This window comes from Aphis gossypii, chromosome 2 (assembly GCF_020184175.1).
Source record: "Aphis gossypii isolate Hap1 chromosome 2, ASM2018417v2, whole genome shotgun sequence".
Taxonomy (NCBI): domain Eukaryota; kingdom Metazoa; phylum Arthropoda; class Insecta; order Hemiptera; family Aphididae; genus Aphis; species Aphis gossypii.
Genome location: NC_065531.1, coordinates 57167330 through 57180568, shown reverse-complemented (window position 1 = coordinate 57180568; position 13239 = coordinate 57167330). Strand labels below are relative to the sequence as shown.

The 13239-nt window shown below is 28.5% G+C and overlaps 2 protein-coding genes across 2 annotated transcripts; both read left to right on the top strand.

Moving 5' to 3' along the window:
* Positions 1-3626: 3626 nt before the first annotated feature.
* On the top strand, positions 3627-6014 carry LOC126550330 (30S ribosomal protein S16-like). Its single transcript, XM_050201647.1, has 4 exons — positions 3627-3783; positions 4569-4659; positions 5582-5815; positions 5881-6014. Exons 2-4 carry the CDS (start codon positions 4572-4574, stop codon positions 5943-5945), a joined length of 387 nt encoding a protein of 128 aa, XP_050057604.1. The 5' UTR covers positions 3627-3783; positions 4569-4571; the 3' UTR covers positions 5946-6014.
* Positions 6015-10905: 4891 nt separating this feature from the next.
* On the top strand, positions 10906-13112 carry LOC114125923 (tRNA N(3)-methylcytidine methyltransferase METTL2). Its single transcript, XM_027989741.2, has 5 exons — positions 10906-11159; positions 11351-11503; positions 12048-12383; positions 12458-12630; positions 12930-13112. The coding sequence occupies exons 1-5, from the start codon at positions 11071-11073 to the stop codon at positions 13070-13072; spliced, it is 894 nt and encodes a 297-aa protein (XP_027845542.2). The 5' UTR covers positions 10906-11070; the 3' UTR covers positions 13073-13112.
* Positions 13113-13239: the final 127 nt, after the last annotated feature.

Here is a 13239-nt window from a genome sequence, read left to right as displayed (position 1 = left end):
CTGCGCGTTATAACAAGTGAATTTTCTTGTAACTACCGATCTTAACTTACCTACTAATGACCACCTTATTGCTACTAATTGTGTTGGCCAATATTTAAAATTCTAAAAAAATTTACACGTTTCAAATCTCTTAATGATGGGGACCCCGGATTTATAATAACGTCGATTTATTATAACATTATTATTCACGGGGCCTGGATGGCTAAAAACAGGAGGTTTGTGAAAAATGAACCAAAATTTTTATGGTAAGGACGGTATAGGGTTGCGGTTAGTCGGAAACGTCTAAACTGATCCTGTGTCGTCAATGGACGATTGGCCAAGAACGCACAATGAATCAATGATGGTTTTTATATATAATATTGTCAGTCTCGTTTATAGTTACCTTTAATAATACACTAATTTCAATGAGATTAGGCCTGCCGTACGGCTGGTTTGACGTCAACTACCACGAGCGTCCTCACGGTTACGTTAAACGGTTCGGTTGTATATATATAAAACAAAATCAACCCTGTAGTAACAAGTTAGAGCTAATTTAAACACTGAGCTCTAGGGGTGACTGCAATTATAGCCAATAACTGCAGCAGTTAGAGCACAACATCCTGATCAACTCAGCATGAAATAACTGGTATAGGTGTAATAATATATTACTTTAATATTAATCTGCTTGCGAGATATTTTCATGATGATGATAGAAAAATACATATTAATATATTATATATTAATTACCTACCGTACCTACTACCTACACAATGTATAGTACGTTATTTTCGTCAGGGATTTTAAATTTCATAAGTGTGTTATTCAAGAATTACCTATATGAAATATATTTTTAATAACAATAAGGCTCTAATTCGAATGAATAATGTATACGATGCAGTTGAGACTCAACTAAAACGAATGTTACTCAGAAAATAAAAAATGTAAATTATAGATAATTAAATTACAATAGATAATGTATTGATAAATGTTTTTTTGTGCAAATAGTAACTCGATTTTTACTCGATACCTATTATTTAATAAAATATTAATTATTTTAGGTATGATAATTTATTTATTCATCAATTAAAGTATATGCAGTGGCGTACTGGCGTATTAACAGTTTCTTTCTGGGCGGTGATGACTACTAAAAAATCAGTGTATCAGGTTAGGTATCTGGAGAATTTTATCAACTATTTTTTATATATAGTAATAATCGGTATTGTGTGGGAGAGGTGGAATTATGAGTCAGGAAAAAATGTGTACCTTCGTCGTCATTTCACCTAAACATGGTACTGTGGTTATTATATAAGTATTTTATGTAATAAATACTTATATTTTATTACAAATATCACAAAAAGCTTTGTATAAATTATTAGGTAGGTAATAATTTAATGTGATTCAAAAGATATGTAGGTATATTAAATAACTAAGAAGTTTTTAAAATTATTGGTCTCTATAGTCCTAAAAATTTGTTTCATTGGGAATTATTGAATAAAGTGGATAAGTTTTTGTATAAATTAGAATTTATAATAAATCAGGAAAACAACTGCCATGTATAACAGGCAGCGAAAAAATATAAATTCATTAAAATTGTTTTTTAAAGAACTAAATGAATGTTATGATATAGATTTTTTGTTGACTAAGCGATTTACCCAAGATTGCTTAGAAAAATTTTTTTCAGTTCTCAGATCCAAAGGAGGAAATAATGCTAATCCAGATGTAAGTATCAAAATGTAAGTTTTCAATGCAAATGTTAATTTGTAATCATTATTAACTCCATCTAAAGGAGGAAATTGTGAAATTGATGCATGTCAATTTCTAACAAAACTTCATGAAATAAAGATGTTAGATTTAAAAATGAAAACAACTGTAAATCAAACATATTAAGTTAATGACAAAACAGATGAAAATTACGTAGATATATAGTTTAATGGACAACCTTTTATCACCAACTAATATACAAAGTATGCTTATGGAAGAACATAATTCTTCTACAAAACCATATCTGACTGGATGGGTAGGTATGAAGTAATTTAGAACATTTAGATTGCATTGACAAAATAGCTAAAAGAAAAAGTAAAAATTATTCAGTGACCTATAGTCAAGATGATATTTTTAGAGGTTAAAAGTTATGAAAATTCAGACGTTATAATATCCACTTGATGCACCCATTGATATTGATTATAGTAAAAGATAACATCTTTATTTAATTAAAATATTGAACAATAATATTGTTGTTAGAATCAAAAAACAACATAAAAACCATAATGGTAAAACTTATTGAAATAGTAGGTACCTATGTCAGAAAATTACATACTTGCTAAACATGTGAATCAAAGTTCATTAAGAAAATTCGTAATGATTTAATAAATGCTTATATAAAGCATTTTAATAAAACTGTAATATAGCATTATAAAGTGAAAACTAAAAATAAGTAATTAAAGAAAATAGCTCATTAATGATAACTAAATTTATTACTTTAGTACCTATTAGTATCTCTACATGAGTAATTAACTAGACATTATTTTACTATGGAATAATAAAATATTAAATTAAAAGTTTATATTAATATATTACTAATTACATAGGTATTATTTGTTTTTTGTTTATTGTTTATTTAAATATAGGTATATTATGATGAATATGTTTTCAAACTTGTTTATTGAATACCCATATTATTAAATTTAAATTTCTTTGTAAGAAATATTAAGCAATTTTATAGAAATACAGAATTGTTTTAACTTACGACTTCCAATTGCTGAAAAAATTTTATTTTGTACATGAAAAATTGCTATTCTGACCAGTATTACTTTACCTACCTAGTATAATATGATCTAAGATTAAAATGTATAACAGGCGCAAAACGTTTCCAACCTCCTTCTAACATCCGCCAACCACAAGATAGCGCTATGTTAATGATTTTAGAGTTAAAAGCACTTCCATCACAATATGGTACAGGCTAAAGTCGCCAGGTGACTGTTTTCCGTACTACGAGTGACGGGCGTCCGTCCGTGGTTTTTAATTTTTTTCGTCGTGTTCCCCGGGGAGTCGCACGACTTAACCTACATATTCGGAAAGCCAGGAAAATTGTCTATCCGACGAAATACATTCAAAAATAAAATAAATAAATAATAAATGTGTTAATACATAAATCAGGTTGTTTTAGCAACCATTTGTAAACAAAAATTATAAACAAAATTTCAATCGTAAATCTTAAAATCCCCGTTTGAGCAACCCTTTAAAATCAAAATTTCGATAAATCCTTTCTTAGTGCCCGTTGAAATTATTAGAAAAATCTATCCTCGTAATTTCTAGTCGATAACTCAAATAGGTTCGGCTCTGCGTTGATTATTGGTAAAGTACACTTTCCTAATTCCTTTATATATAGAGATGATTATATTTGATATATAGAGAAGAAAGTCAATAGGTACTTATATTTATACAAGACGTACGAAACCAGTTTTGGCCACTAGTAAAATTGTATGAAAAATAATAGTTTGTTCATGGTATTACCATTTATTAAATATACATATATGACCAAATTTTAATCAATGATATTAGTAATACTATTTAAAATGAAACACAAAAATAAGTCTCTAATCCCTATTTTTCTATTCTTCGATATTTTGGGATTTCCCCGATGACGGACGCTTTCGACAGCGATCCTGTGGTGGGAGGGAAAATAAAATTGTGCTACATAATATTATACTGCGATGCGGTCATTCATTGATCATTCAGCAATCAGCATTCTTCAGTCTGTTGACTGTTCAGACATTTCCAATTCAATACCATTATTTTTAAATCGTGAGTATACAATTTTTAATTGATGTATGTATATTATAGGTATGCTACCTTATTAATTGAATAGATTATTAATAATATTATTTACATAATAATATGTACATAAATAATATACACATATTCTTGAATACAGTTGAGTCTCGATAAATTGAAAACCTTGATAACTCGAATTTGTTTTCGTCCCTATGGAATTCGTATGAACTCAATGCGATATTTGTAACTCGAAAAATACATGTCAAATTAATTTTTGCCTCCCTTGAAATTCGAGTTATCGAGACTCCACTGTATATTGTTTTCTAATACTTAGTGTACTTGAAATTAAATTTTTTTCAAGTTGCAACTATGGTTTTCTATTAATAAATGGTGTTTTTTGAGTTTATTATTTAATTATGTCATGGTTTTTTAAAAACTAGGTATTAATTATTATTTTACATACATTCAGGGCCGGCGGCATATCATTGCTAGCGATGGCATTCGGCAATCCCTGTCCCTATGACCCTATCTCACATATGCGTAACTTGGGGGGGGGGGGGGTGAAAAGAGTCCAAGTTACGCCTATGCTATCTCAAGAACCCGTATATTACCTTTTGTTATTTTTACAATGATTTTTTATGAGTTATATGAGTTTATAATATGTATGATTATTTATATTTTACTTAATTATTTATGACTATTTAATTATTGTGAATGTTTTTTATTTTATTAGTTTTTACATTTTTATTTTATAATAAGTTAATTTTATTTTTGTTATTGTTATTGTTGTTAATTTTATCTTCATTGATGATTAGAATATGGCAACCAATATATACCATTATCACTATGAGGTGAGCGGCCGTGGTGGCCGTGGCGGCGGTGGCGGCCAGAAGGGTAAAAGGAGCAGTAAGTAAACTTTAAAGTTGCCTACTAATTTTGTTTTTATAATTATTTAAGTACGTCAATGTTATGTTTGGGTAGAATTTCCATTTATGCACCTGTAGGTTTCTGACATTCCTGGGGTGGGGATAGCGGCCTCTCTCTCCAGATACCGTGACTGCACGAAGAGAGGTACCGCCCGTGACCGAGAAATAACCCTTAACTTGGCAAGCATCAAAATATTAGAATGAAAATTTGGAAGTAGATATTTTTAAACTAATTTATGGTCGCTGAATTCAAATATGTTATCAAAAAAAATTTTGGACTTTAAAAGTTCAAAGTTATCAATTGTATCTCAAAAGATACATTGCCATGATAAGGTTATTATTTACATGTAAAAATATATAGCGAATTTCAATTTGATTTTTCTATTTTAATTATTCTAAATTTAGATTTATAGTTTTTTTGATCTTGATCAGTACTATAAATTATCTATTTCTTATTTTATTATTTACAATAGATTTGAAATATTTTCGTAGGTTCAATTAATAACGGTTGATTGAGACCACTATAGGAAATTTTAATTGTGTTTAAAAATTATTCAGTTCATCTACATTTGGTACCTATGGATTTGATTACATTAAATTTGTTTTACTTTTACAAAAATATTGATTTTGTTCATAGGCATTTGGCTATTATTATCTGGTGGACAAAAATTAATCATAATTTACTGACCCATTTAAAAATGTTAATATCCACAGTTTTCTAGAATTTACATTAGTTTATATTAATTTATGGTAATATTGATAATTTTGATCTAACTTAACATGGGGATTAATTTTCTTATATAATTGTACAATTGTACAAAAGTAATTTATAAAAATGAAAAATTGTTTTAATAATATTTTTTCACGGATTTGTTATAATTGTAATGCCTTTGATTTTATAGAGTGCAACATATGTTTAAACAGGGGCCATGATGCTGCTGACTGCGCTTTAAACCAGTCAGAAGCATCAACCCCCCCCCCCCCCGCGGCCAAAGAAGCAGTGGCCGCAGCAGCAGCAACAGCTGCAAAGGCGGCAGCGGCAGCAGTAGCAAAAGCCAAATGGCTTGAGGCCGAGGCTGCTGCTGAAGCTGCAGCTGCTGAGGCTGCTGCTGGCACAAAGGATGGCCAGGAAGATGGTAAGAAAAATTTAAAAATTAAATTAAATTAATAAATGAAAATTAATGATAAACATTTGTTACAGATGCTACAGAAACAAATAACGAGGAAGTATTCAACGACCCATACCAATGTCTATGTATTGTATAAAATTCGTTATTACATTGTTTTGTTTTATATTTTTATTTCAGCCAATAAACGTTTTAACTTAACAGACAATTTCTTACTCGTTTTTCTTTTAATTTTTCTAGATTGTTCTAGGCAAAAGTTAATAGTTACTACATAATACATTATATAAATAATAAATAATAATAAATAATTAAAAGATTAAATTAGTTTTAAAAAAAATTAACTTTTTTCTTTATTGAAACATTTTAACAACCTAGTTGATGCCCACTCTTAAAGATATGACTCAGTACATGTTATATAGTTATATTATAGTACATATATTTGTGTACAAAGGGTTCAGCCATTTTTATAATGATAAATTAATAATTATGTTAAACATAATTACCTACAAACTTTAAACACCCATAACTTAATTTAAAAATAAAATATAAATAAATATCTACCTGTAATAAGGTTCCTTATAAAATATTATATCTTTCAAGTTTGATTCTATGTCAATTCTATCTAATCTTAAAGCTAACATTACAAAACTAAATCTGCTGTGCGCAAATTTGCTATGTTGTAGGTCAGAGTGAAAACAATTGGTGCATTGAAATATTTTTAACAAACTTTTAATTTATTGGTAATAAAATTTTGTTGAACTATTATTCATAATTGGTGTCCAAAGTGCTAAGAAAGGTACACACTTGAGTATAAATTGGTGTAAATATGATTCATCGTAATATTCATTACTTATATTTTCTATATTTATGGAACAATCTAAAAGCCTAGATTTAACATGTTCTTTGATCGACTGAAATCTATAGTACATCATGGAATTACTTGTATCTGATTCACATAGAAATTTATTTATTTCTTGTGAGTAATCTTCGCCTTCGTTGTTCGATTCATTCGACAATTGATGGTTGACATTACACTTGTCTTTCATCGTACTAATAGCGTATTTGGTTTCTACTGTTCTATATGGAGACAATAATATTACTGAAAATATTTTGAACCAATTTTCAACATCTTCCAAACTCTCTGCATTAAACAGTAAACATATCCAATCAATAACATCATTTCTTTTCATTTTGTCTACAGTCTTACAACTGTTTGTCTCCGATTGAAAATATGTATAGACATGGTTTACTAAGATTTTTGTGTAATGATTCGCACAGATGTTTATGATTGTGACATTAGTCCCTACATTGTTTTCAACCAATACTCTGTAACACCAGTTAAGGTAATCAAATATGGAAATAAAACCATTCCATCCAATGCTCAAGGCATTCATTTGTGCAAAACTGAAATCTGTCACTATATTTGTGAATACAGGCCAAGTCAGTTTGTGTTTCAAAACAAATGCTTTAAAAGTGGTCAACCATTGTGAAATCGCAACTATGCCGTGTGCTGAACTAATCATTTCAACAACGGGACACGTGACACTAGAGTTTCTAGGTAAAGGGACATTAACAACTAGAACATAGTATAGAACTCTTTTGCTTTTATTGTTAATTTTCCTGACCAATGTACCAGTTGCATCTAAATAACCAGTTACTGGTTTTTGATTTTTAATCAGTTTTTTTAATATATCCAACTGTTCTTTACTATAGCAGTGCACAGATGGTATACCGACATGCTGTACAAAGTCATTTTCTTTATCGTTACACATCAATACAATATCATGAAAATCATCTTTATCATAATCATCAGCGGTCAAGGCCTCTGATCTGATTTTTCTGATTACATCATCTGATTTAATATTTTGCAAATTGCCACAATTCAACTGGGTGGGTGATGCCATATCAACATTGTCTGACCTAAAGGAAAACGCTTTAGTTTTTTTAAGCGCTTCCTTGTTCAAGTCTCGCTGAAACCCTTTGACGTGGTTTGTAAGACCATTGTCATCAGGATTGTGATGATAATTCAAACTAGAACTATACACCTTTGCCACCAACGTACCGTTGTTAGTTGGACTTTAATCCTAAAAGTCTTACACCTTCATGGCTACAATACATGTATACATTGCAATGATTTTTAAAATATCTGACCATTTTTGCATTAACGACGCATGTATTGTTCACAGTTCTTATGCGCTTTCTGAACATAATAGGATATTTAGTCTTATCCAAACAGGTTTCACCTTTGGGATTAATGTAATTCATAAGAGACCATTCTTCAAATGAAAACTTGAAAGATCCTTCATAACACACAAAATCATGGTTATCACATTCTTTTGGAAATTGATTTTTTGTTTTCAAAGGTAAAACAATACCAGACTTAACAGGCGTTTTCTTATAGAAAGCATTCCTGAGGGGGCTTGGTACATGATGTTTTCCCTTTGTTGTTTTGCATGGTGTAACAAATACAGATTCATCCACCATGTTTTCTGGTAGTATTGGAGTACTACTAGGTAATAGTGGATCCTTTATCATCAAACTGAAATCACTTTGTGGGGATACAATAGTGTGTTCAGATGAAACATTATCTTTTTGCACAAGTTCAGGCTCTGTGTGATCAGAATATGAAATGCAGTTTTCAAAAGTACCATTGTCGTTACCAGAATTTTCATTAAAACAAAAACTATCTGAATCAGTAATGTCTGTGTTATCCACTCGTAGACAAGAGGACAAGTTGAGGTACTTTTTGCTTTCTCTGTACACTTTACGTCTATTAGCATTATTTATAGTAACTTTAATGTGTCTACATATCTTATTTAGAGTTTTGTAATTGTAATTTATAAAATCGTTGGCCGTGTAATTACAATTCTCAATACACTTTATTATTTTACTACTATTCATTTCTGATTTATTAGCCACATCATCACAGTTCATAGTTTCAATACACTTACGAAGAGATGAATTTTTTCTTTTAATAGCATTGACTAATGATTTTTTTAAATTGCGATCATTATCTTTTTTGAAGATAATTGTGCAGATATTACTTACACAACTATCTGAAACCGAGACATTCTCAAAATTTAATTCTGGATATTCAGATTTAATATAATGAGCTATCTCTTGCAATTTATCTTTCAAACTCATCTTTTAGCTTATGTGTCGGAAACAGTAACTCGTCGACACTTTTATAAGCCTGAAACAGTAACTCGTAGGCTGTTTTGTGTCTGAAACAGTAACTCGTCGACACTTTTATACGCCTGAAACAGTAACTCGTCGGCGGTTTTGTGTCTGAAACAGTAACTCGTCGACACTTTTATACGCCTGAAACAGTAACTCGTCGGCGGTTTTGTGTCTGAAACAGTAACTCGTCGACACTTTTATACGCCTGAAACAGTAACTCGTCGGCTATTTTGTGTCTGAAACAGTAACTCGTCGACACTTTTATACGCCTGAAACAGTAACTCGTCGGCTGTTTTGTGTCTGAAACAGTAACTCGTCGACACTTTTATACGCCTGAAACAGTAACTCGTCGGCTGTTTTGTGTCTGAAACAGTAACTCGTCGACACTTTTAACTGTCAAGAGTCTAAACTCTTTAGACAGCTATACCTAAAACTAAAACTACAACTAAAACAAAAAATAAAATAAAAAATAAAAATAAAACAATATTCAAAAAAAATTTAATTAAATATAAAATAATAAAAAAACACTGTTAACAATAAAAACTATTAAAACACATAATAAAGTAAATAATAAAACACAATATAAAATAAACAATAAAAATTGAATAAAATTGTATATATCTAACAATTAAATGTTTAGAGTCAGTAGTTTATTAGAGAATAACCGCAGAAAAATAAAATATAAAATGAAATCACGAGGAAAACCGAGTAGAAAACTTACAGAAAAACCTTGATCACATGCGCCTGAAAAATATAGAGATTTTAATTTAAAAATAAACTATTAATATAAGGTACTGAATACAATATTTTACACTTGTACAAATCATCATTAAACTTGTGACAATGCAACACCGGCATTCATGGACAATCAAATAAAATACTTTACAACCACAAAAATTTAAAAGACATGATAATTATTAATTGAAAACAAAAAATAATTACCATTAACAAATTATATCACTGAAAATAAACGCATATTTAAAATAAATCTTTAATTTATAATTTATTTTTTTGTACATAATTACTCATTATACAATTTTCATTTTAAGTAAAGGATACAACAATAACTGAGTTTGTTAATAGATTCAATAAAACATTCTTGAGCCATAATATTAGAACGATAGATGTGTTGACTGCATGCCATCTGAAAATGAATTGGAAAAATAAATACAATAAGGAATTAAATGCTTCAAGAGCAAATTGTATTAATTGTATTAATATTTACTTGTTTTTTGGGTAATGATTCCTGATAGATAACTGATGTCATCCAACTTATTTTGGAACAGCTTGCGAGTTGAAATATTCAAAACATGAACATTTCTTCAAAGATTCTAACATTTACTGGATACTATGTTTCATACTTAAAAAATTAGTTATGCTTTTACATTAATTAAGTATTCATAATTTGATACATATATCCAAACAATCAAACTTCACAATTAGTTCAGTCAAAAACGTGGTTAAGCCATATACTACTACCGTATATTACACATACCTGTGTCCTTCCGTAAAACGTGATTGATGTACCTAGTATGTATTTCATTTTTAACAAATTGTATTCTTAAAATTTTAATAAGCTAGTATTAACTAAAAAGACAACAATATTAATTTATTAGAAAGCATAATATACGAATAGAGAAGAATGAGTCGAGAACAACGATTTTACCATTTTAGACTTGAGTCTCAACACTAGAGCAATTTATAACCTAACTTTCTATTATTGTTATTATTATTATTTCAAATATGTTATGAATACAGTATATATTCGGTATAAATATCGTGGTAAAGGAATTTTATTTAGGTATATACTTTTAAAACAATTAATTATTGTATGACATAAGGCGACATCTACCTTATGGTTTTAATGTAATAATACTGTACGCCTGAAATTGAATTAAACGCAACACAGTATACGGGGTTTCTTATCACTAGTCGTCCGAAAAATAGTCACCTAACTTTAGTCACCCAACTTCACACACGTTAAAATTTAAATTAACTTTAAAAGTTTAAAATGTTAGGATATATTTACCTAATTTTATAAATAATACAACAGTGGTAGAATAAAGAAATTAACATTCTATACAATGACTGAATCAATAGACAAATCTAAAAGAAAGCAATTTGGTAATAGGTTTTTAAAAACCGATGATGACGTTTTTAAACATAATGCATGGTAAGAATAATTTATAATTTTATCGAAATTATTGACTGTAAGTTTTAATATTAAATGCTATATAAATTTAATTTTTAATAACAATTATATAGAAGTGAAACATTACTTTTAAATTGTATAAGTTAGTATCCAACTTGCTTGATAAATTTACCTCTAAATTCTAGTAAATTAATAATAATTTTTATGTTTAGGGATAATGTAGAATGGGATGAAGCACAAGAAACAGAAGCTCTGTCACAAGTAGGTGTGCATATGAAAAGTAAAATGCCTTCAGAAAAAGCTGCTGATTTAGAAAATAATGCTGATGAATATTGGAATAAATTTTATTCTGTCCATCAAGAAAAGTATGTATTATTAATATAAATATAGATACTATTCTTTCAATCATCCTTAGGTGGATTGTTAAGATAATTTTCAATAGGATTATTTAAAAAATATTTTTTATACTTATGAATTTTAATAGTGATTTTATAAATTATTAGTTTACCTTTTGTATTGGTATATTTACAAAAACCCAATTATTACAATTTAAATATCTGTTTTTTTTTAAAAAATATATTTTAATTCCACCATCAAATGTGTCTTTAGTTCATTTTTATTTTCACCTTCTGTAATATAGTTTATATTTGTTATTCAGTACACTTCTTTCTGAGTAATAATTGTTCTGAGAATTTGTAGTATATGCCAAAATATATCAGGGTCTCAATAATAAGTATTTGTATGTTATAATCATGGAACGGTGATTGATTATTTGATTATATTGATAAATTATTATATTTTTAGTTTGTATTTATTTATTTACTTAGTAGGTATATTATGTGTTTTGACTGTTTTAATACAAATCTAGATTTTTTTCTATCTATTTTATTACAAATATTTTATTTTTAGGTTTTTTAAGAATAGATGTTGGTTGTTCACTGAATTTCCAGAGATAACTTCACTTAAAAATGAAAAATCAAGTTCTATATTAGAAGTGGGATGTGGAGTTGGAAATTCGGTCTTTCCCATATTATCACACTGTGTAGACAACAATGTACATGTGTACTGTTGTGATTTTTCTTCAAATGCCATAAAAATCTTAAAAGAAAATTCAGAATATAACGAAGAACATTGTACAGCATTTGTATGTGATATAACTAATGATGAATGGAATCCTCCATTTGCTTTGGAGAGTTTAGATGTTATATTATTGGTTTTTGTTCTTTCCGCTATACAACCAGAAAAGTGTGATATAATATATATTGAGTTAAAAAAATATTCTACAATACTTATTATAATTTGAAATTACTGTTTTATAGGTTAAAACATGTAGTGGGTAAGTTTTATCAGTACTTGAAACCAGGAGGCATGGTATTGTTTCGCGATTATGGCAGATATGACATGGCACAGCTAAGGTTTAAAGAAGGAAGATGCATATCAGAAAATTATTATAGCAGAGGTGATGGAACATTGGTATACTTTTTTACACAAGGTATAGTTACAATTACTAAACTATTTGAAATTACTGTTGAATTTAATATGAATAAGTTTTTAATCTCTTGGATTTTTTCCTTTTTTTTGAAATTGTAATTGCAGTTGAAATTAAAATTTTAAAACACATTTATAAAAAAGTTTATTATTGCACTAATTGCACTTAATATTAATTATTGAGTTTAAAACTGTATAAAACTAAGTAGGATTTTTGGTGGGTTTTGATTTTTTAACTGATTTATAATATATTCTTTCCTAATATATGTTGTTGAAATTAACAATTTTCCTATTTTTTTTTAGATGATGTTCAAAAATTGTTCCTAGAAGCAGGGTTTGAACAAGTTCAGAATATTGTTGATCGTCGTATGCAAGTAAATAGAGGTAAACAGTTAAAAATGTATCGTGTTTGGATTCAATGTAAATATAAGAAACCAATTTTGTAAAAAACTTTGAATGTAATATATTTAAAATACTAAAACTGTATATCAAATTTTATTTTCTATTAATTCCTATTTTCTTTAATCAACAGTACCAAATTGCAGTGCTTAATGTAAATTACAATTTAAATTTTTTAAAAACATATAAATATGTTAGTATAATAGAAAATTTA

Excerpts from the sequence above, each read along its gene's own strand:
- LOC114125923 (XM_027989741.2), top strand. The coding sequence starts at position 11,071 with ATGACTGAATCAATAGACAAATCTAAAAGAAAGCAATTTGGTAATAGG. Across the intron at positions 11,160-11,350 it reads GTTTTTAAACATAATGCATG|GGATAATGTAGAATGGGATG; the intron begins GTAAGAATAATT and ends TTTTATGTTTAG. Across the intron at positions 12,631-12,929 it reads GGTATACTTTTTTACACAAG|ATGATGTTCAAAAATTGTTC; the intron begins GTATAGTTACAA and ends ATTTTTTTTTAG.
- LOC126550330 (XM_050201647.1), top strand. The coding sequence starts at position 4,572 with ATGGCAACCAATATATACCATTATCACTATGAGGTGAGCGGCCGTGGT. Across the intron at positions 4,660-5,581 it reads CCAGAAGGGTAAAAGGAGCA|AGTGCAACATATGTTTAAAC; the intron begins GTAAGTAAACTT and ends TTGATTTTATAG. Across the intron at positions 5,816-5,880 it reads AAAGGATGGCCAGGAAGATG|ATGCTACAGAAACAAATAAC; the intron begins GTAAGAAAAATT and ends CATTTGTTACAG.